Here is a 21478-nt window from a genome sequence, read left to right as displayed (position 1 = left end):
CCATGGTAGCAGGGAGTCCCAGCCCTTTCCTCCACTTCTTTCTATCCAGTCAGGGTGGATTTAATATGAACTCATAATTATAGACCCCCTGTAAAAAAATATTCCCTGCTAAAATAAGGTACCAGTTATGCAGTTTCTCTGTGGTACAGGGGCATGTGGTGAGTTTATCAGTTCCCACTCATCTGGTACTGGCCCTGACTGCCTTTCAAATCCTTGCCTGCAGAATTTTTCCTCCTCAGAACAGATCAACACATTCCTCACTGGCATCATAACTTCTCTAAAGACTGTGTTCAAGTATCTTCACAAATGAAACCTGTAATGTTTGACCTGCAGCTTCCAGTTCCCACCAAGGGCCTCAGAGTGCAAGGTCAAGGGTAACTATAGGAAAGATGTGGAAAATGTCTGTGAGCAAAGCTTAGAATTTATTTCTTTCATGCCTGCCAAAGGGTAAAGCTCTGTGTAGTGCAGGTCCCAAGAGCCCACCATCATAACAAGCACAGGAGACAGGAGAAATAAACTGCACCTACTCATCCCATCTCAATGTACTGTTGCTTCTGTACTTGGAAGGGTTATTTACTCCTGACTTATTTACTTGGATGTAACCCATTCCTCTACCTCCCTTCTGCTTTAATATATTGATTTGTATAGAAAAAAAGGTGAGATAGGTTTCAGCCACCATACAGAGCCCTAATGTGATACACTTGTAGGGTCAACATCAAAGCCCTTGTGTTCTGCTTTTTTTTGTGTAACCACTTCTTATCAGGGACGTGCTTTGTGAAGAACTTGTCTCCTGCTCATTGTAGCACTGGTGTCCTCCTTTTCTCTCCTCAGCCACAGATTAGTCTTGCTATGGCTCCAACACTCATATATAAAATTAACAGGACAGTAACATGATGAAATTGTTACCTGTATTTGCCTTTCCACTTGACAGATGCTGGTTTCTGGAAAGGAGGGCCAGCATTGTTGTCCAGAAGGTGGGTGTGCAAAAGCCAGTCTACACACAGAGCTGACATTTTTATTTTAATATCCAGTTCCGTGCAGAAAAGGGAGCAGGGTGTTATTCCACAAAGCAAGCTCAACTTCCTGACATGCAAGAGATACTTTTATACACAAAATCCTGAAAAAGAACTTCATCTCTAACATGATACTGTCATTTGCAGCCATGCTTGGTTAACTAATTCCTCACTTCCATTTAAAGTGGCAATGCTCAAAAATTTCACCGTGCATACTCAAAGAGTAAGGGGCTCTTTGTTAGTAGGAGTCCCTCTAGCCTATAGGTGGGTATTTTAGTATGCTAATAGCTCATTAATATATTAATGGCATGTTAATACAGTGAATTACCCAATGTTTTTTTCTAACCAGTGCTCAAGGCTGTAACCAAGATAAGTTGTGGGTAGTTGTGGGGAGTACTCTTTCCCATCCCTTTCATCAGTCTTGCAGGCGTCTTGCAGCCCTCTCTCAAGGCCGGGCTGTTGACTCCTTGGGATGTGTTTCTCTCTAACTGGAATCTAGTTGTGTCTGTCTTTTATGGTTTCACTGATATGTGAGCCAAATTTTTATTCTGCATATCTCCTTTGTTCTCTTTTATGTGATTTTTCCACAAATATGATTTTTCCTTAACATTTTACTTATTTCAACTAATAACTGACATCAGCATTTGTTGGAAAGTTGAGTCCTGTTCAGCTGGTAGGAAAGAACTCCTTGATTCCTTGGGTTTCAATTTGAGAGGTGTTGTCATGAGGCAAAAATTCATTTCTAAACGACTCTGTCTCATGTTCAGTATATTTCTACAACACTCTCCTAGGGAGAAGGGATCACATAGCTTAGCCTAGGCTTAAATTACTCCATAAAAAGCAAAGCAGTGTAGAATCAAGCACATTGCACAACAAGAAGAAACAATCTGTAAGAAACTCCCAAACATTGATTTGCTTGAGTGAGATATATATATAAAAGGCCTCTTTTATAAGGCAGTCTCCTGCCTTAACATAGCACCTCAGGCTGTTTTCAAATGGTTTATATGCATGGCTATTTCAGCTCACTGATTGCTCAGTTTGCTTACTTTAAGCAGGAGTGTCAAAATAAATTTATCCAGGTTTCAATTTAATTTATTTTTCTCAGCTTTGTCCCAGCATTACCTCGACTTCTGTGTTCATCAGCTAACTCAGAGCTGGAGCTTGCCACTGCCTACATGCATATGAAAGATAAAACTGTAGCTGTGGGCCAAAGAACTGAGAAACAGATAAAACAAACAAGCTTTGTAGCAGCAATGCAATAGCTAAGGGCTAAGGATCATTTACACTCAAGTCTAAGGAGTCAACATAGACAGAGCTCTGCCACACAAAAGAAAGCTTCCCAGGTTACCTGGAATAAAAACCTATGAATCATGAAGTCTTGATTAACTTAAATTGATCATTTAGCAGCCATCTCTTGTTGGCTGCCAATTCTGTCTGCTGAGGGGTGTATGCAGTGAGTCATTGCACAGTAACCTCTCCTTCCTCCCCTCCCAAGAGCTGCTATGCTCATTGATAAGCAGCTAATGACAACTATTCATAATCCCTGCTAGCAGAGATTACAATATGTGGGATGCCCATGGGAGGCTGTATGGCAATTTAAAGTGGCTTATGTATGCATCACTATTCTAGAAGTTAGGGATGTAGGCAGGAACATGATGCTTCATATGCTATCCGTAGCCATTAATGCTGGGGTCAATTCACAGCCACAGAAAACTCATCTGCCTGACACATTGCTGAGCTGCTTTCAGTTACTTATCAGATGCTGAAGTGAATATACTGGGGGCCAGGGGCAGAAGTGGAGGAAACTTTTCCTTGGGATTCAGACAAATTTTGACCTATTTATTTTTAATCCATCTCTTGGCTCTATCATTTTGCTTTTCTGCCCCTAATCCTGAGCTGTTTCATTTGTTTGATCAGCTCCCATTTTTTTTTGTGTGTGTGTAAGCATCAATGGATTTGTCTTGTTTGCTTGTGATTTGGGGGAAGGTGTACTGCATTATTCTGTTCCTTTGGGAGCTAGCTACAAGAAATCCTCTGAAGAGAAACACATTTGCTCAGGACTTAATGTGATCTGGGAGACACCAGCTTCCTTTGCTCACAAGAAGCTACACTGCCTGCATGCTGTGAAATTCTGAGTTTGATTCAGTTTGACATCCAGGCCTGTCAGTTTGACTTCAGTATCAGAGAAGCTGATGGAGCAGATTGTCCTCAGTACTGTTACACAGCACAGGCAGGAAAACCAGGTTCTTAGGCACAGGCAGAATGGATTTTATGAAAGGCAGATCCTGTTTGACCAACCTGATCTCATTTATGACAAAGTGACACACTTCCTGGATGATGGAAAGGCTGTGGATGTTGTCTATCCTTACTTCAGTAAGGTATTTGGTACAGTTGCCCACAGCATTCTCCTACAGAAATTGGTTACTCGTGGCTTGGGTGGGCATACACTTTGCTGTGTTTAAAACTGTTTCAATATCCAAGTACAGAGTGCTGTGGTCAATACTGGGCCATTCTTGTTTAATATCTTTATCAATGATCTTGACAAGGGGATAGAATCCACCCTTAATAAATTTGCAGATGACACTAAGGTGGGTGAAGGTGCTGATCTACCTGAGGGTAGGGAGGCTCTGCAGAGGGATCTGGACAGGCTGGGTCAATGGGCTGAGCCCAATTGCATGAGTTTCAATAAGGCCAAATGTCAGGTCCTGCTCTTTGGCCACAACAACCCCCAGCAGTGCTACAGGCTTGGGGAGGAGTGGCTGGAGAGCTGCCCAGCAGAGAGGGACCTGGGGGTGCTGACTGACACCTGCCTGAACATGAGCCAGCAGTGTGCCCAGGTGGCCAAGAAGGCCAACTCCATCCTGGCCTGCATCAGGAATAGTGTGTCCAGCAGGACCAGGGAGGTGATCCTGCCCCTATACTCGGCCTTAGTGAGGCCACACCTTGAGCACTGTGTGCAATTTTGGGTCCCTCGCTACAGAAGGGATATTGAGATAATAGATTGTGTCCAAAGAAGGGCAACAAAACTGATGAAGGGTTTGGAGCACAAGTTTTAGGAGGAGCAGTTGAGGGAACTGGGGTTGTTTAGCCTGGAGAAAGGGAGGCTGAGGGAAGACCTTATTGCTCTCTATAATTACCTTAAAGGAGGTTATGAAGAGGTGGGGATTGGCCTGTTCAATGAAGTTACAAGTGACAGGACAAGACGTAATGGCCTCAAGTTGTGCCAGGGGAGGTTTAGAGTGGATATTAGGAAAAAAATATTCACTGAAAGGTTTATCAGACATTTGAACTGGCTGCCCAGGACAGTGGTGGAGTCACCATCCCTGGAGGTGTTTAAGAGTCATATAGATATTGTACTTAAGGATATGGCTTTGTTAAGGTCAGTGTGTTAATGGCTGGAGTTGATGATAGTGAAGGTCTTTTCTAAGGGAGGTAATTCTGTGATTCTGCTTCACAGCTTGACCCAGGGAAAAAAGCCCAAAAAACCTCAGACAAACTCCAAACCCCAGCAGGCTTCACTACTGGATTTCATCTGGTAGGGGACAAAAAGTAAAAAGGGGCTATGTGAGATTATTACTGAATTGTCACTGAGGAGAGAGGAAAATAAGAAAACATAGGTCAATTGAGTATCAAGTTTAAAAGCATCCTAGTCCTTGTGATGTGCTGCTACTTGATTTACTTTTTTCTCACCTGTCTAAAATCGGATGGATCTCCCCAAAGTGAATTAAAAACTTCCATGAGAATGCACGGATTTTTGAGCATCTTCTCCTTGGATGGGTCCCTCTGGTGTATGTTGCAGCTTGTCTCCAGTCCTGGTTCTGTTTCCTTTTGCTCCTCCATGGAGGCTGGACCTAGTTCATCACTTGCTGTGGCTTTTGATGGGCCCTGCTACCTTCCCATTTGCTGTGATCAGATCTTGTGGGACCGTGTCTCATCACTGCTTGTGCTGAGATTACCTTTGGCTCCTGGCTTGCCTGCACTTGGCAAATATTCTGGAGTTAAGCCTGACCTCACTTATAAGTTACTGGAAGAAGCAGTTCAGTCTACCACCCTCTGCAAGGAGGTCCAGCTACTTGTGGCACTTCACTCAAGCACAGATATCTATGCATACTTGCAAAATTGGTTTCTATGAGGAATATGTCTACCTACAGTTAGCAGCTTCCCTGTTCATCTAATGAATGGGTTTATATGGGTTCCCTCTGTTGTTTGCTACAAATTTCTTCAGATCTATCTACCTGTCCCTCTGGAGTTTGCTTTCTGAATGTTATTGAGTTAGTGAAGGTGGGAGGTGGCTGGTGCTTTCAGCATAGGCATTCCAGCCATCTCTCTACACAGTAGCAAGTATAAGCTTGATGGTGATGAGCTCTACCAAACCAGAGGGTGTGCTTGGACATGCAGATAAGTTCTTAGGGCTCCTTTCAGACCTGCAGCCTTACTACCTGGCCTGTAAAGAAGTTATCTTGGTAGCTCACTGAAGACCACACTGGCACAGCCCATGACAGAACAGCTTTTTAAATGGCACGGTGCCTACAAAGGTGACATCTGAGGGAGTCAACATCACTCACTCAGCTCTCCTGCTGATGGTTAACAGACTGATTCCTAGGTTTGCAGTCCTTCCAGCAGTATTTTTCCATTAAATTAAACTTCCTTGTGAGGAAAGGCTGAGGGAGCTGGGGCTCTTCAGCCTGGAGGAGAATGAGGGGTGACCTCATTAATGTTTGGAAATATGTAAAGGTGAGTGCCAGGAGGACAGAACCAAGCTCTTTTCAGATATGTCCAATGATATGACAAGAGGCAATCAGTACAAGCTTGGGCATAGGAGGTTCCCCATAAATATAAGGAAAAGCTTTTTCACTGTGAGGGTGACAGAGCACTGGAACAGCTGCCCAGGGAGGTTGTGGAGTCTCCTCTGGAGACATTCAAAACCTGCCTGGACACATTCCTATGTGAGGTGCTGTATGTGACCCTGCTCTGGCAGGAGGATTGGACTCAATGATCTTTCAAGGTCCCTTCTAACCCCTAACTTTCTGTGATTTCTGTGACATGTCTCTTACAAACTAAGTGGAATTTGCTTTTGGTATATTTTGTTGGTTTTTCAGTGGAGCTGCTACTGCCTGCTGCTTCATTCTAATAAATATGCCCCACCTCTCCCTCCCCTGTCCCCCTTCCTCTAAGCTCTTCTGGAAGGGAATAGAAACATCAGTCCCGGTCACCATCTGTCAAGCACAGGCTAATCCATTGTCTGCTTGCCTCAGGCTCAATTTGGCTTCTTTCTAATTGGTACAGCTACCCTTCTTATTGCTGAGAATTTAATACTATTCATAGGTTTAGACTTTGCTTTATTTTAATGGTAATATTATGACAATTGCAATGCTCAGGCATACGTCCTCTCCATATGCTCAGGTCATAAAACAGTATTTAAATAATTACATAACTACCCAAGAAGGCAGGTAATATTGCTCTCCCTGTTTTACAGGGAAAATGAGGCAAAAAGAGCTGACTTGCCCAGGGATATAGAGGTGCCTCAGCAGCAGAGCTAAGCAGTGCTCACAAGTGCTTGGCTAAGACTCAGTCACTGATGTGCACCATCACTGTGCCTCACCTTTTTTTCTGTTGTTTTGTCTTTGTTTATGGTCATTTCTATGGGAGCTTTACAAAGATGATTAAAACATGGACCTTCACATAGCTCCCGTGACAATACTGAGCAGACCCACCAGGGACAGAGCTCACACTTACTCAGCCAGGCACAGCAACAGATCACTCTGTTAACAAACAGTGCATGTCAGACCAATCATTTCCCCCATTTCCTGATTATAAATGGGACCCCAGGCATGGTCTTTTTCTGGTTTCCTTCTAATATTCTTAGTACTTCTGTTATCCCCGTGCCATTAACTAAGAGGTGATAGCTGTCAGACAGATTGCTCTGATACTTTCCACATCCTCTGGATGATCTAAAGAGAGTTGTTGACAGGTCAATGAAAAATATCAATGCTCAGCTCTGATCAGGATCAAGCTTCTCTGTTAAGGACCTTACAGAAGATATTTGGTTTTTCAGAGGGCTGTTCAAAACAAACAGCAGATCTTAACCTATTGATGTTGACTTATTACTGTCTACCCTCATGGAAGTGGTAGGGTAGCCCCCTACTTAGCTATTTTTACCAGTAAGAGTCCATGCAAGAAGACAGAAGCTGAAGAACAGCCAGGCATATGCTGCCTGATGTAGAGTCAGAGACGTCCCTTTGTGAAATGACTTGAGTCCTATCAAGTCAGTCCTTCCTATAATTACTGCAGTCCTTCTAGTGATACCACATGGATAGACTCATGAATCACCATACAAGAAAAATACACCTTCACCTGAATGGACCTGGTATCATAACAACAGATATCCCTAAAATGTCATGACTTGCCCCATAAAAAATAAAACCCCACTTTTCATGTCTTTTTCATAACCAACAACTCAAAAGGATTTTTTTTTCATTGTATTTCGGCCAAGACCACTATTTATCTGCCAAAGATGCAAACTGTGAGTGACCACTGAGCCATTAAAACTGGAAGAGGATTGGTAACATTTGCAACCAACGACCAAAAAGGGCCACACTTTGCCTGTCTCCCCTGATTTTTCACCTCCATCATGAGCAGTATTTAACGTCCCTCCAAAAGCTTCAACTTGGGCTGCCTGAAATACTGGAAGCAGCATCAGCCACAGCTTCTCTGAGATGTGGACATGTCTGAAAGTCACCTGAGCGCCTTTTTTTCTGCCTCGAACTCTCACAGGGCTGGTGGCACGGAGAAGCTCTCACTACCAGGACAGACCAAGCGCCTGTGTGCGCAGCACCTAGGAAGGAGAGGACGCCTGGAGAGGCGATTCCCTCTCCCCCGGGCCCAGGCCATGTCCTCCCGCAGTGCTGGCAGGCCGAGTCCTCACTGCCCTCATTACTCCGGGTCCCATAGAAGTGGGGAGCTCCTCTGACGAGGCCTCCTAATGGGCGCCCGAGCAAAGGGGACGCAGGCGGCAGATGTGGGGAGCGGAGGACACCCGGCTCGGGGCAGCGGCTTACAGGTAGCCGAGCAGGCGGACGCCGGCCCCCGGTACGAAGGGCAGCCGGGGCCTGGCAGTACAGTCCCGCCGGGCGCAGCCGTGAGGCGACCGAAAACAAGGCGGGGCGAGCGGCGGCGGGGGCGAGGCCTCAGCTGCGGTGATTGACGTGATCGGGGGCGGAGCCGCGCCGCCGAGCCGGAGCGTCGGGGCTGTGGTGGGCGGGCGGAAGACACCGGGTACGGAGCTGCGTCCGCTCCCATACAAGAGGTAACTGGGCGGGGGGCCGAGGGGCGCTCCGCATTGCACTGCTCAGGGGGGCCGGGGAGGGCCGCCGGCAGGGAGGGAGGGAGGTGGCGACTGCCGCTCCGGAGCGCGGCACTGTTGTTTCTTGGGCCGCCGCGGGGCTCCGGGCAAACCGCTCCGGTCCGGCGGCACTGAGAGAGGTAGCCGGTGGCTCTTGCCTGCCCCGCTGCGGCCCAGCGCCGTGACAAAGCATCGGCCTTCCCTTACCCCGTCCCTTCCTCCGCAAGCGTCTCCTAGCGCCGCCCGGCCTTCCTGACAAACCCTCCGCCTAGGGCCGGCACCGAGTACTCCCTACTCCCCGCCACTGCCAGCTTCCTCCCCCGGCCCCGCACCGCCGGATCCCCTCTATGCTGGGGTGAGGACAACTTTTCGGGCTGGTTCCTGTGCGGGGCCCCGGGCAGCGAACGAGAAGCCGTGCCCGGACTCCTACGCCGCATCCCCTTTTCACCCTTTCCCGCACGGCCGGCGGGAGGGGGGAATAGAACGGGCATGAAGTCAGCGGGGCCACCCAGGGGAGGGGGTTCGGGCCGGGCGCCCCTCGGCGGCGGCGGGGCCTCCTATCAGCTGTTTCCTCCTGTTTGTTGTCAAGTTGCCTGCGCTGCCGGCAGCGCCCGGCGGCGGCGCCGAGAGCCGAGGCGGCGGCGAATGGCTACGCGCGCCCCCGTGACGGCCGCTCAGCTGCGGCCCGCCCCCTCGCAGGGCTTTGTGCGGAGCCGGCTGGCAGCCGGGCCCCGGCCCCGGGCTGGGATCGCCGCCGTCCCCGCTGCCCCTCAGTATGACAGCGGGGTTCGGCCCAGGGGCCGTGGCCCGGCGCTCGCGACCTCGCGTCTGCTCCGTCGGGGGCGGCTGGCGCGGGCCGGTACCGCCGCGGCAGGTTCGGCAGGGGTTAACCGCCCGGCGGCGGAAGCTGCAGCTCGCCCGGCGCGGGTCAGCCCTCCCCTGGTCCCTCCCCCAGCACCCATCCGTAGCGTGGGTCTGCCCGGTGCGGCAGCAGCGGTGGTGCCGCTTGACGCAGCCCTTTTCCCCCTCCCCAGTTAGAAGGTGCTGCTCGTTCCTCTCCCCCCGGCGGCTGAGTCCTCGTTGAAGCCGCCCCGAGTAAGCCCCGTGTACCCCCCTTACAAGTGACTCTCCCGGGAAGCTGTCAGGAGTCAGTGGTAGTTATTTGCTGATGGAGGTGCTGGCGGCTCAGTGAGGCAGCTATGACTGTCAGCTCTTAGGTTGGATTTCCCCGTGAAAGTATGGATTCCCAGGGAAATGAAATATTTGGTAAGCATTCGTTTCCTCTGGAAAGGGTTCTAGTCAAAGAAAAAATGAGTGCAAAGACTGTAATCTGTTTGTTTGAAAGCTGTTCCTTGTACAGCAGTACAAGATGAAATTAATTCAGCATGCCTGTTTCATAGAATCGTAGCGTGGTTTGGGTTGGAAGGGACCTCAAAGATTATCCAGTTCCAAGCCCTCCTGCCGTGGGCAGGGACACCTCCCAGTAGACCAGATTGCTCAAAGCCCCATCCATCCTGTCCTTGAACACTCCCCGGGAGGGGGCATATTGTGATAGACTTTAATAAATTATTTCTCTTTATCTTTAAGCAGTAAACATGGTTTCAGGGTTAGAGTGAAGGAATCACAAGGCAAGCAAGCAAGTCTTGTGAGAGAGAATCACAGGACGTGGCTCTTTTCAAAGTGGTAGGTGTTGCAGAGCAACTCTTAAAAACAAATTGCAGTAGATTAACTGTAATTGTTGTTTGTGACTGATAACAGAAAGTGAGGGAACTTGTAAAAGATTCCCTTAAGATTCCCTTATGCGATAATTTCAGTTGTATAGCTATATATAACAGTTATGTATATCCTGTTATATATAGACTTGTGCTGGATAACTGAATTCAAGTAATGTTTATGACAAGTGAAACAGTAAAGTTTTAAGTATAACACTCTTTTTCTAGCCTTAGTCTAGAGGAATACTTGGAGGCTTTTGTCATCTGCTACTTTCTCTTCTGTAGTTGTGGAAGTACTTACATAATGTGTATCTGATTGGTTATATATAGATTTTAGTAATAATGATGAGTGAGTTTCAGACATAGCTGCCAGGTGTGTGAGGACAAGAGAAATAGCACTTCAAAGACCCATAAGGATGACAAGAGCAGACAAGATTTGTTACTTGTCATCTGACTAACTGAGAGCTGTACACATGGACACAAATATTTGGGGATTTTTACCATTCCCTCTGCTGGTAAAGAGGGAAGTAGTGTTAGTCATTGGCTAGTGTTAGGTCATTAGTTCATGTTTGTTTACTACCATTTGACCTGTGGTGAAATCTTGCATTGCTCAGATCTTGCTCCTTAAGCAAGATTTAAATTAAAGTTATCTTGTTAAATGTGGGGAGGAAATGTCTGTAAACTGTGGATATTCAGTAACAAGTTTGTCTTTAGTTTTGGAGCCTATACCTATGTTTAGTTTTCCTAGGTGATTAAAGAACTTCTTGGTGTGATGCACTAATCTTATTGACAACCTTTCTGCCAGTGGATGTAGTTTGTATGGAAGTTTGCTGTCTTTTCACCATTTTTTAAAGTTAGTTTAATTTGTTTTTCCTATGACTCATGAAACCAGTGGTGTCTTTGGGTGAAGATTTGTATCACTTCATCACTAAAATTAATGAAAACAGAAAATCTGAATTAGTTTTGCTTTCTGAAAGTTGCAATATGGATTAATAGTTAAAAGTTATCTTGTCTGCCTAAGTAAATAAGAATAAATTTATTACAAACCCAGGAATACAGTTTTCTTAAAAAAAGTTGAAAAAGTAAGAGAGGGAGAGGTGGTCCTTTTCCTCTCTTTGTGAAGGGAAAAAGGAGACAGAAAGGTAAGGGGTAAAAGGAAGAGAAAAAAAAAGAGAGACAGGAGTAGTTTATGTTTTGGGGCTCTTTGCGTAGTACTGGGAAACAGAATTAATCTGAATCTGATACTGTTTGTAAACTAATACTTTTATGTGTTATCTGTCAAGAGTGCTGTGAGGGTGTGAGTTACTGTGTGTGGGGAGATGCTGAGATACGCAGGCTGTGTTAGGACCAAGCTCCGCATCCGCACGGCTCCGCTCCCTGTAACCTGAAACTGCCCTGCCCTGGCGTGAGCATCCACCGATACAATGTTGTGTTAACACATTCACAGGCCCACAGTGTCCCACTGCAATGCTTTTTCTGTCGTTTTACCTGGAAATCCAGTTCATGATAGAAAATTAATTGTATTAGTGTAATTTGTGATACAAAGTTGCACTACTGTAACTGATACTGTAAAATTAAGTTGTGGAAAGAAGCTTCTAACACTTGTTTTTAAGTTTTAGAAGGCAATCATTCTTTATTATGGCACCAGATCCGTGGAGGCCAGCTCCAATATAATGTGCTTGTGCTGCAGCTATTGATACCTGAGTTACATAGTACAAAAGCATACATATTCATAATATTCTTCAGAAAAGGCAGAGTTATGCAGATTATTCCAAGAAATCATTTACACTTCCTAGTTGTGCATGCTTGCTCTTCTGAGTTGGTGGTCTTTGGGGGGCCCTGGTGGTCATCAGTGGTCTTATAATTGTATCCTTTAGATGAACTCAAGTTTGTTTTTTTTTACTATATATGACAATAGGGTAAGTGCTGATTAGGCAGGTCTGTGAATATTTACACTCTTTACCTACCAGAACCAGGTGTTTCTTTTGTTACCAGGATATGGTTAAAGATTTAGGCTTCTTTATCTATGTCCAACAAGCATCACCTCAAGACCAGTATCTTCTATCTTAAGACTTGTTTACCAACCTTTTTTTTTCTTTTTTTTTTTTTTTTCTCATAATTTTACAATGCAGTTTCACCCTGCAAGGGGGCCTGGATTAGGATGGTGCTGTGCAAGCACTGCATCTGGGCACAGCTTTCATTGCATTGCCAAAGCCTCTGCAGTCATTTGGCTGTAGGAACTTCTTTGTACAGTGTGCTAAAGTAGTTGGATGGTTTTAATGAGTATCACATACTGTTCCAGTTGACTTTCTTTCTTCACATTTGGCTAAATGTGATGCTCTCTGATCATGTCTTCTGCATGTAGGCAGAGGCCAGAGCCTGGGCCCTGCTTGCTTCAGCAGTCAGAAGTCAGTGGCTGATGACTGAATCTCAGACCTCCTAAGAGACTGACCACGTGTGTATTTTCAGATGCACCCTCTCTTATGAGCAGCAGAAACCTATGAAGGTAAGGAATAAGTTTAGTGTTTTCTGTTTACCCAGTAATTCTTTAATGTGTATTCTTGTGCATTTGTGCTAAGTGTTCTTTTTCCTATTTTGCACATCTCTGAGATGAGAAGAGGAAGCTTAAACCCAGTTCCTGAGATGTGAAGATGAAGTTTAAGCCTGGTTTCAGAGTAAGTGTAATGTTTTACTGTGCCTAGGGGTATGCATGGCCCTTTTTCAAGGGGCAGAGAGTGCTTGTTGACTTACCATCCAAAGAAAAGTGTTTTTAATGAGGGAGATGGCAGAAGAGAGGCTGTCCTTTTTACCATGTAACTATCAGCTGTTTTCTGTTGTAGATCTGAGATGCAGTTGATGGTGCTGAAGCAACACTGAGGCTCCTGAAATATCTGCACTCCAGTGTGTATATAGAAAGTGCCTGCTGGCTCTACCAAATGTTGGTGGTCTGTGTCTTCAAGAGATGCATTTTAACACTTAGTTTTAAAAATGTTAATAAATAGTTCTCTGTGTTACTTTTTTGTTCTTTCTTACTTGTGAAGGTAGGCAGATTAGGTAGTACAGAAAGCAACCAATGCTTCAGGTGCTTTCAGATCTGCAGATAGTGGTCAAGCTTAAATTTTTGTTTGTCAGCTCTTTGACAGCTGTTGCTTAGTGTTGCCAAAATGAACACTGAAAGACAGGTGGAAGTTTGAGAGCACACTGCACTACACATAGGTTTTATAGCACATGGCCACAGTTCTTGTGTATCCTGTCTGTCCATGCACTCACTGGGAAAAGCATGCAGGCAGGAAATATTTCACAGTGTGACTAAGAAGATGAATCAAGGTTTGTACTGTCAAAATAATGTACTGTCAGCAAGCCTTACCAGGTAGTAATGTTTAGACCTATCACTGATCTGTTAGAGGTCCTGTCAAGAATGCAGGTTGGTTGTATAGTGGGATGCAGTGGGAATCATCTCTTGGTTCCTAAAAGTACATGTCTCTTTGAACTGTGTAGATTTGACGAGTGGTAGATACTTTATATCCCATTAGTAAAGGTAAATAAATCTGCCTTTTTTACATCAAAGCCATTAATTTAATATTACAACTTGTGGTTGGTAATTTGCATGAGGGCTTGATCACTAGGACTTCATCACTGACACATATCCAATGAAGATTGTTTAGCTGACTATAGATTTAATCATGGGCCAAAAAAATCTCTGTTCTTTCCTTTGGTTTTGTGAATAACCAAGATTCCTGTCCACTGCACCTGAAAATTTTGCTAGCATGATGGAACTGGTGCGATACAGTGGTGTCAATTTGTGGGGTTGTGCATAGCTGTAGGGAACTTGTTTGGCTCTCTGAAGCAATGGAAATTATTTTCACTCTCTTTTAAGTTTAAAGAGTGGACGAATGGGTAAGTGCACTTCTTGCATCTTCCTCCCTTTAGACCGGAGGATCTTAAGCTTTACAAATGCATTCATTTTTCACAATTATTTGGCTTTTCTTTATTTAAGACTGCTCTCCCACTGCCTATAAAAGCTACCTAGAAGTGGCTGGTTTTGAGATAATTTATGTATGTGTGAACATAAACAGACACCCACACGTTTCACATGGGAAGTGAAAACTATGCAAAAAAAAAAAAAGTCAGAGTTATCTTGGGTTACTTTGTACTTCTGTATTTAAGGGATATGAGCCTCAGAGCAACTGTTGCACTTCTGTTTTTACCATTGTGTGTGAATATACCCTTTACAGGATTCAGCATCCTTACAGAAGGAGAAAGCAGTTTTATTTACAAACAAGTACCTTCTGAATAGGTGCTTGGTGTTAACTATGCTGTTAGGTTAGGGGGATAAAAAAAGGGTGAGGAGGGCAGTGTGAAATGATCCCAAGCAGAAGCTTAAGTTTTCCACCTTATATGAGAAAAAAAACAAAAGTTCCATGGTAGTTTGTTTAGAAAATTTGTGATCAAATGTGATATTCAAAGGCTGCCTTCTAGCAGTCATTTTATAACTTTTTTACTACTTTTTACTGCTGTGCACAATGTATAAAGACTAATGTGACTGGCTTTATAACCCTTCAGCTGGACCCTTAAAGGAGGCTCACTGAGATCCTGTAGCAATCAAAAATGGAAGCTAGTGATAGTTACAGGCTGCTGCCTATTTTGACTGGAATCTAACAGGAGCAGTTAAGTGTGGGGGTTATTTTGGATATTAGACATTCTAGTAAGATTACATTATTTTAGCAATTTCTTTTAAAAACTTACTCAAAATCTATGTTTTGAGTGATATAATGCAGATTGGAGAATTCAATTTCTTAGATTTTTTTAATGTTTATTTATTTATTCAAAGAATAGATGTTTTCTTATGCAATGTAGTCTGAAGAAAATTGTTCCAGTACCAGTTGGTTTCATAGATTCTGCTGCAACTTTGGTTTGAATTTTTACAGCCTTGTGCTGCCATCAACTTAATCTCACTTTGTCTTTCTCTTGGGACCCAGGTCTTCTGGGAAGTTTTTTCTCATTTGGGTACTTGGTGAGGTTACATTCAAGATTTTAGCCAATGTATTACTTGACACCCTTAAGAGTTTGAACATAGTTATGTATTTATTTTCATGTTCAATATCTTCAGGACTCGACTATTCAGTTCTTTCGTAGTTCCATATACAGAAGTAGTACATTTGAATGTCTGACTTCTGACTTGCTTGTAAGAATTACTCTTGTCCTCTCTCGTGAAGTAGTCCAATTTTGATTTTAGTGACGTTGTGTTACTGCTTTTCTGGGTGCAATAATAAGAGCTGTGTTTTTAGATAGGTGATTTATTTGCATTTTGAGTACCGATGCATGTTTTTCAAAAGGTGCTTTACAAGGTTAGCCTGTGTAATGGATCTTTTCTTGTCACTTACCAAGCTTAATGTTTATATTGTGCTTGGTAAGAGAGGGATGTATATTGATTCAGTTTATGTTAGCTTCTAAAAATACTAACAGGGTGTGAGTTATGTTTAACCTGAGAGAAATACCCCTCTGGGTATTGATTATGTATTTGCAGTAACTTGTGATTGGTTAATTTCTTTTAATCCAAAACACAATCGACACAAAAATAACATTCAAAATTAGTAAGGATGGTACACTGGAGCTAGGCCAAGTGCCTTATGGGCATGTCTGTCACAATTGCTTTTATTTTTTGTGTTTACGGTTTTTCTGTTTGGAGACTTTGGACCAATACTTGTTTACACTGTCTGCTGATTTTCCTTCCTGCTGTCACTATTCACATTTTAATGTTTTCTTCTGCCCTGGTTTACTAGGAAAGATAAGGGCATATTAGAAAGGTACAATGCTTCAAAAAATTGCAGGAAATGCTTCCTGTATTTTGAGTGGAGGCACAAGGAGTCACATCCCTACACTCAGCTAAGTCTTTGACATAATTTCATCAAACTCAAGACCTGTGTTACTTATCATTTTTAGGAGAGAAAGTGGTATTATATCACCTTTAATAGAAAGTCGCCAATTGCCTTGAATTTTTATGTATCCTTCAGGTGGAATACAAAGACTAATAGTGACTGGAAAACTCTGAATGTAAGGAACTTGTGCTAAAAGCACTCTGTTAAATACTAGGAATCCTTTTTGTTGCCACATGTTGTAACAACATAAGTGGTGAAATAAGCAATTGGAAAAAAGTGTCAGTGACTTAGGAATTTTACATTTTAAAATGGCATTTTAATTTTTGTGTGTGCAGGTACATGTTTTAATCCATTTGCTTTGTGCATGTCAGCATAAGCTTTAAGAAACTGATCCACTAAAACTTGAAAGGGTTTTAATTTAGGTATTTGTGCTTCTTAAAGGCATTTGACACAGAATATTTAACTTGATGAGCACAAAATTTGATTAATTTCTGTATGAATGGCACACTGTCTCCTCCTTTGAAAAGTAAAACCCACACAACTTCAATATTGCAGTGTGTCAGATTTACTTTGCATTGCTGTGCATGAAAAAATTGGAGACAATACTCTTCCCTGATTCTACATATGAAGAATAAATGGAGGTATATGTAACTTCTTTAACGATATATGTTTAATCATAAAATATTTCTGTAGTTGAAATGGAAGTAACAGCATTTAATTCCTTTGTCATGTTATCATCCCTTGTGATTTGTTTTCAGCTGTCTGATGTGATCTGTGCCTAATTGCTAGATAACTGAGTAATTTGTTAGTTTATATGAAGTTGATGAGATACTTTAAATTTCCAAAGGACTGAAGAAGTTCATTTATCAGGTACTGCAGATCTGCCACTATAAACTTCCTAAGCTCTCATTTTTTCATTGGAGTTGCTCAAGTATTGCAGTGATGACGTAGTGATAGAAATGACACAGTGTTTTGCATTTAAATTAGACAGTTCTAAACCTTTTTTATATGAAGCTGTCTGGTGTAAAGACTGGGTGAATTGTTTATTTTGTGAAATAGAAACCTTTTCTATGTTGTTATGTATATGAAACCAGTAAGTGTGTAGTCAAATACAGTACTTTAGTCTGCTGTACTGAAAAGACTAAAGCATCCTGGATGGTGGTGCAGTGTGGCTACGTGTCATAAATTGTTCCAAGCTGAGGGGAAGTGATAAAATAAACATATATTTTAAAAAGGTGGTGTGACTTAGCAGAATTATGATTGCCTTTGTGACTCAGTGTCCTTCTCAGTGCTTCATTTCCCAGTGCTGACTAAGATGGGTGAGTTGTTGGGATATTGTTGGAATGGAATTTCAGTCTTATACTAAAGAGGAAAAGAAAATAGGAAAGAAGTGGGAGCTTTTAACAACGGTAGGGTTCAGTTGTGGTCTGCAGATGTCTCAACTGAATTTTAAAGGTTTCAGTTCATGTTTTGCTCATGTAATCAGCTTTCATCCAGATGTGCCATCTTACTGGTAAGATGGTCACTTTGGGACAGAACTTGTTTTGATGAGAAAGGATGAGTGGAGTCTGTAAGTTCAATAGCTGATCTGTGTAAGACAGAAAGAACCCCTGCAATCATTCGCTGAGTTAGCTTGCAGAATATTCTGTCATATATATGGGGTGTTTAGATTTGTTGGTTGTTTATTTTTGCTTGTTTTTTCTGCAAGATTTTTTACCTGTATGTATTCTTTCTTTTTGCTTTCAGGTCTTGAGTATAAACTTACGTAAGTTCTAAAAATGGGAAGAATTTTTCTGGATCATATTGGTGGCACTCGCCTGTTCTCCTGTGCAAACTGTGACACAATTCTGACCAATCGTTCTGAGCTCATCTCCACTCGTTTTACGGGGGCTACAGGAAGAGCCTTTCTTTTTAATAAGGTTGGTAATATGAGGGTTAACTACTATTTGCTTTTGAAAAATGAGTTTGTAGGATAAGAATCTGTCGTTAAAACTAAAAACCTTCTTGGCTATAGTGTTGTGCAATTACTATCCTGATTTTTAATTTTTAGTTTGTTCAACTGTCTTTGAAGTCAAATGAGGCATTTGATACTGATAGCAAGCTATCTAAACTAGAGGATTGTGGATATAGATACATCATGCTAAAATGCATGAAGTTTTAACTTTTGAGACTTCTGTAATATAAACCTCAAATTCACTGTGAGACCTATATATTCTCTATGAAAGAATTTCAAAGGCATTTGGACTTCCACTCAGTTTAAAAAAAAAGAGTCTAGGTAGTATTAATTTTGATTTCTAAAAATGTATTTAAGCTAACTACAGTTTGGCAACTTTAATTATTGAATCTCTTTTACAGGAATAATACTCTGGTTTAGTTTAACTTTTTTTTTATTGATCAAATTTTATTTAATTCAACACAATTTCTACATTCAGAAGCCTTATATCTGAAGTAGAGAGAGCAAGAACATTTTTGGAATCCTGCTGCATATTAGCAGTTTGGATAGAGTTCTGGCATTGACTTTTCATGATTCTATGGTGTTGCTGCATAAACAAGTTAAAAGTATATTTTAAACTGATGAGGCAGCACGTGAGAAAAGGTGCATGCTTAAAGCAAAGCTCAGTGGCTTAATGTAGGTATTTTCTTAGATAATTACTTCAAAAGCACTCCCAAGATTTTTTCAGAAAAATGTCTTTTAACGTACTGGCTCTGATTTCTGAGATTTAAGTGATCACACCAGTTTCTAGCAACAGGTTACATGTTTGGCAGCTGGATGAATATCAGTTCACAAGCTACTCACCAGGCACTTCTCACCCAAAGTTGAATACAGTGCTCTGCACTGTTGTGTGCTGCCTTTTGACAGCATTTCATGTATCTCACTTAAACGGTGAGGGTTATCCCTTCTCATGAAGCACATTTTCAAAGTGCTCAACCAGGAGATTTTTCAGGGGTTGTTTACCTATCACACTGCAGCTTGCAGTCGATGCACAGTGTCAGAGGCTCTTTCCTTTCCAGGTGTTGATAGTTCAGGCACGTTGTCAGGGAGCTTTGCTGTAGGCAGGCTGATCCTTTCTCTGCCCTGTCCCCTCTGTGTTTGTATCAGGTGGTAAATCTGCAGTACAGTGAAGTCCAGGATCGGGTCATGCTCACTGGCCGCCACATGGTTCGGGACGTGAGCTGCAAGAACTGCAACAGCAAACTGGGCTGGATCTATGAGTTTGCCACCGAAGACAGCCAGCGCTACAAGGAGGGACGCGTGATCCTGGAGAGAGCGCTGGTCCGGGAGAGCGAAGGGTTTGAGGAGCACGTCCCATCCGACAATTCCTGAAGAGACTTGAGTCTCCTTGCAGGTCCTCTTCAATTGAAACTCGAAAATAATAAAATCAACAACAACAACAAAAAAATCTGCTTACATACACTGTCACCTTAGCATCAGAGTTGGATTCATGGACTACAGAGTGGGAAAGATTGTGAGAGTATTTCAGATGGAACTTTCCTTTCTTTATTCCTTTTATATTTTACTTTCCCTCCAGCAGCTCTTTGTAGAAAGAATGTAGTGCAGATGCTGTAACTTTTTCTCTCGTGCATTTACATCTGTTAGATTTGAGATCGTATCTACAGATGCAATGGGCATATTTATATGGCAATATTTGGGGGATTTGTCTTTTGTTAGAGAAAAATGCAGTGAGTTTTTTTTAGTTTGCACAAACTGATGCCAGCGTAATGTTATTTTAAAACTGCAGATGTTTTTTTAAAACTATACTCCAATTTTGGCTTAATTTTTTAGTTAGTTTTTGTTTGGTTGGTTGTTGGTTTTGGGTTTTGGTTTTTGTGGGGTTTTTTTACCCAATCTTTTCACCTGACTTGCTAGCTAAAGTGAAGAGTTACAAATTTGTGCCGAGTGCAGAAGGTTCAGTGTTGGTACAGCTTGAGCTGGCCCTTGTGCCATATTCTTGTTGAGGATGATTGATAGCACAGAGCCCATTATTTCTTGTCATTCTTGATGCAAAGATGTCACCATTCCTTGGTTATTTGTGAAGTCCCATTTGCCATGTAAAATGGTGTTGGTTTGAAACTATTCTTGAAATAGGACAAAACTGCTTGGCTTTTTTTAACTTTAACTGATGTAACTCATCAGCATAGTAATAATATAAGATGATAGTTGTCTTTTTTGTCTTGGATACAGATCAGAGGCTGTGTTTGTAATGATAGGGATCCACTGAGAAACTACTGCTTTAGTAGTAATACATTTTGTTTTGTTTCTCTATTAATCTCGTTAAGACGACAGGCAATTGCTGATCTTAATTCTTCAAGTAGCTATATTTAAACCCAGAACTTCCTATGTTAAACACAGCTGGTGTGTAAAAGGAGAATATTGCCAGCATGTTTGTTCATGCCTAGAGTTATGCAATCTGCGTCTGTTGAAAAAAATAATTTAAACAGCTTGTTTTCAAATGCTGCTTCTGGTTTTAAAACCTTTATCTTTCAACTTCATTGAACCTTTTTGTTGTTTTGTTACATTTTTATCTTTCTGAGCAGCAGTACATGTCAGCCTAGTAGTAACTAGTGACTTGGAGTCCTGTTTCTTGTAGAGGTCAGCTCTGTTTAAACCAGTGATCTTGCTTGCTTTTTTAGCAAAAATGCTCTTTATTAACTTAACTCAAGATCGCCCAGACACTTGATTTGTGTCTTAAGCCATAAGTTAAGATCTCAAGGGCTGAAATTTATTTGAATGTTAGGTATGATTTATTATCAAAGATCCTAGCTTGGTTTTTTTTCTCTTACTGGGTAAATTGTGGTTCATGTGAAGTAAGTTATGCACAGATGTACAAGAGAGGAAAAAAACCCACCCAATCAAACAGATCTGGGCTCTGTCCTTTCAGAATAACTTTTCTTCACTAGCCAACAGCTCCATATCTGAAACTAAAATGTGGAGGGTGACTATGCAGAGTATTTTTCTTAGTTTTTCTCTTTGCCAAAGGGCAATTTGGACACCCCTGACTTGAATTTACTGCCTATTTAATGTAAAAGTAGCTTTATTTATAGAATTGTCCCATATAAAGAAAACAGTAGATCACGTACCAGAGCTGTGCTTGAATCAAGCTGCTTAAACAATAGTGTACTTGTGCCTCAAATGAATCAGTTTTTGCACTGAGTACAGTAGTACCCCACTATCTTGTACTTCTGTCCTTCACAGGCCCTAAAAGCCCCATTAGCATGGTTCTCTGCAGTACTTTTCTTGTACTTCTGACATTAAAGTACAATAAAGTATGTTTTGTCCTGAATTGATACTCGCCATTCTTTTTGAGTAATTTTTGTGGCATCTGTCAACTGAGTGATATAACCTGGCTTCTGTTCCCTACATTCAGTAAGTCACTCCTTTTCTACAGCACAGTGACAAGTTGTTGAGGAGCATCTCCCTTTGAATAGGCGGTGTACTGTTGATTTTGGAGGGTGCTAAGTAAAGCTTCCTGATTCTTGCTTTTTCCTTCCTTGCAGCTGGACACTTGAAAGCCTTCCATTTACTACTGTTAA

The 21478-nt window shown here is 42.4% G+C and overlaps 1 protein-coding gene across 26 annotated transcripts; it reads left to right on the top strand.

Moving 5' to 3' along the window:
* Positions 1 to 8225: 8225 nt before the first annotated feature.
* YPEL5 (yippee like 5) lies at positions 8226 to 21232 on the top strand. Of its 26 annotated transcripts, none has more exons than XM_030447203.1 (7): positions 8233 to 8319; positions 12433 to 12573; positions 12678 to 12742; positions 12908 to 12968; positions 16502 to 16587; positions 17693 to 17865; positions 19047 to 21232. In XM_030447203.1, exons 6-7 carry the CDS (start codon positions 17725 to 17727, stop codon positions 19269 to 19271), a joined length of 366 nt encoding a protein of 121 aa, XP_030303063.1. In that variant the 5' UTR covers positions 8233 to 8319; positions 12433 to 12573; positions 12678 to 12742; positions 12908 to 12968; positions 16502 to 16587; positions 17693 to 17724; the 3' UTR covers positions 19272 to 21232. The 26 variants fall into 26 exon arrangements, with proteins under 26 accessions (XP_030303072.1, XP_030303063.1, XP_030303051.1 ...); XM_030447196.1 differs by lacking the exons at positions 12908 to 12968; positions 16502 to 16587 and adding exons at positions 9943 to 10038; positions 10816 to 10920 and having other exon boundaries at positions 8256 to 8319; XM_030447189.1 differs by lacking the exons at positions 8233 to 8319; positions 12908 to 12968; positions 16502 to 16587 and adding exons at positions 8415 to 8710; positions 9946 to 10038; positions 10816 to 10920.
* Positions 21233 to 21478: the final 246 nt, after the last annotated feature.

This window comes from Calypte anna, chromosome 3 (genome assembly GCF_003957555.1).
Source record: "Calypte anna isolate BGI_N300 chromosome 3, bCalAnn1_v1.p, whole genome shotgun sequence".
In the NCBI taxonomy this organism is placed as follows: Eukaryota; Metazoa; Chordata; class Aves; order Apodiformes; family Trochilidae; genus Calypte; species Calypte anna.
This window is presented reverse-complemented; position numbering and strand designations above follow the sequence as displayed.

What these genes read in the sequence shown, in the direction of transcription:
- YPEL5 (XM_030447212.1), top strand. Translation starts at nt 17,725, where the DNA reads ATGGGAAGAATTTTTCTGGATCATATTGGTGGCACTCGCCTGTTCTCC. An exon ending in GAGCCTTTCTTTTTAATAAG is followed by an intron (nt 17,866 to 19,046) that starts GTTGGTAATATG and finishes TGTTTGTATCAG; the next exon opens with GTGGTAAATCTGCAGTACAG.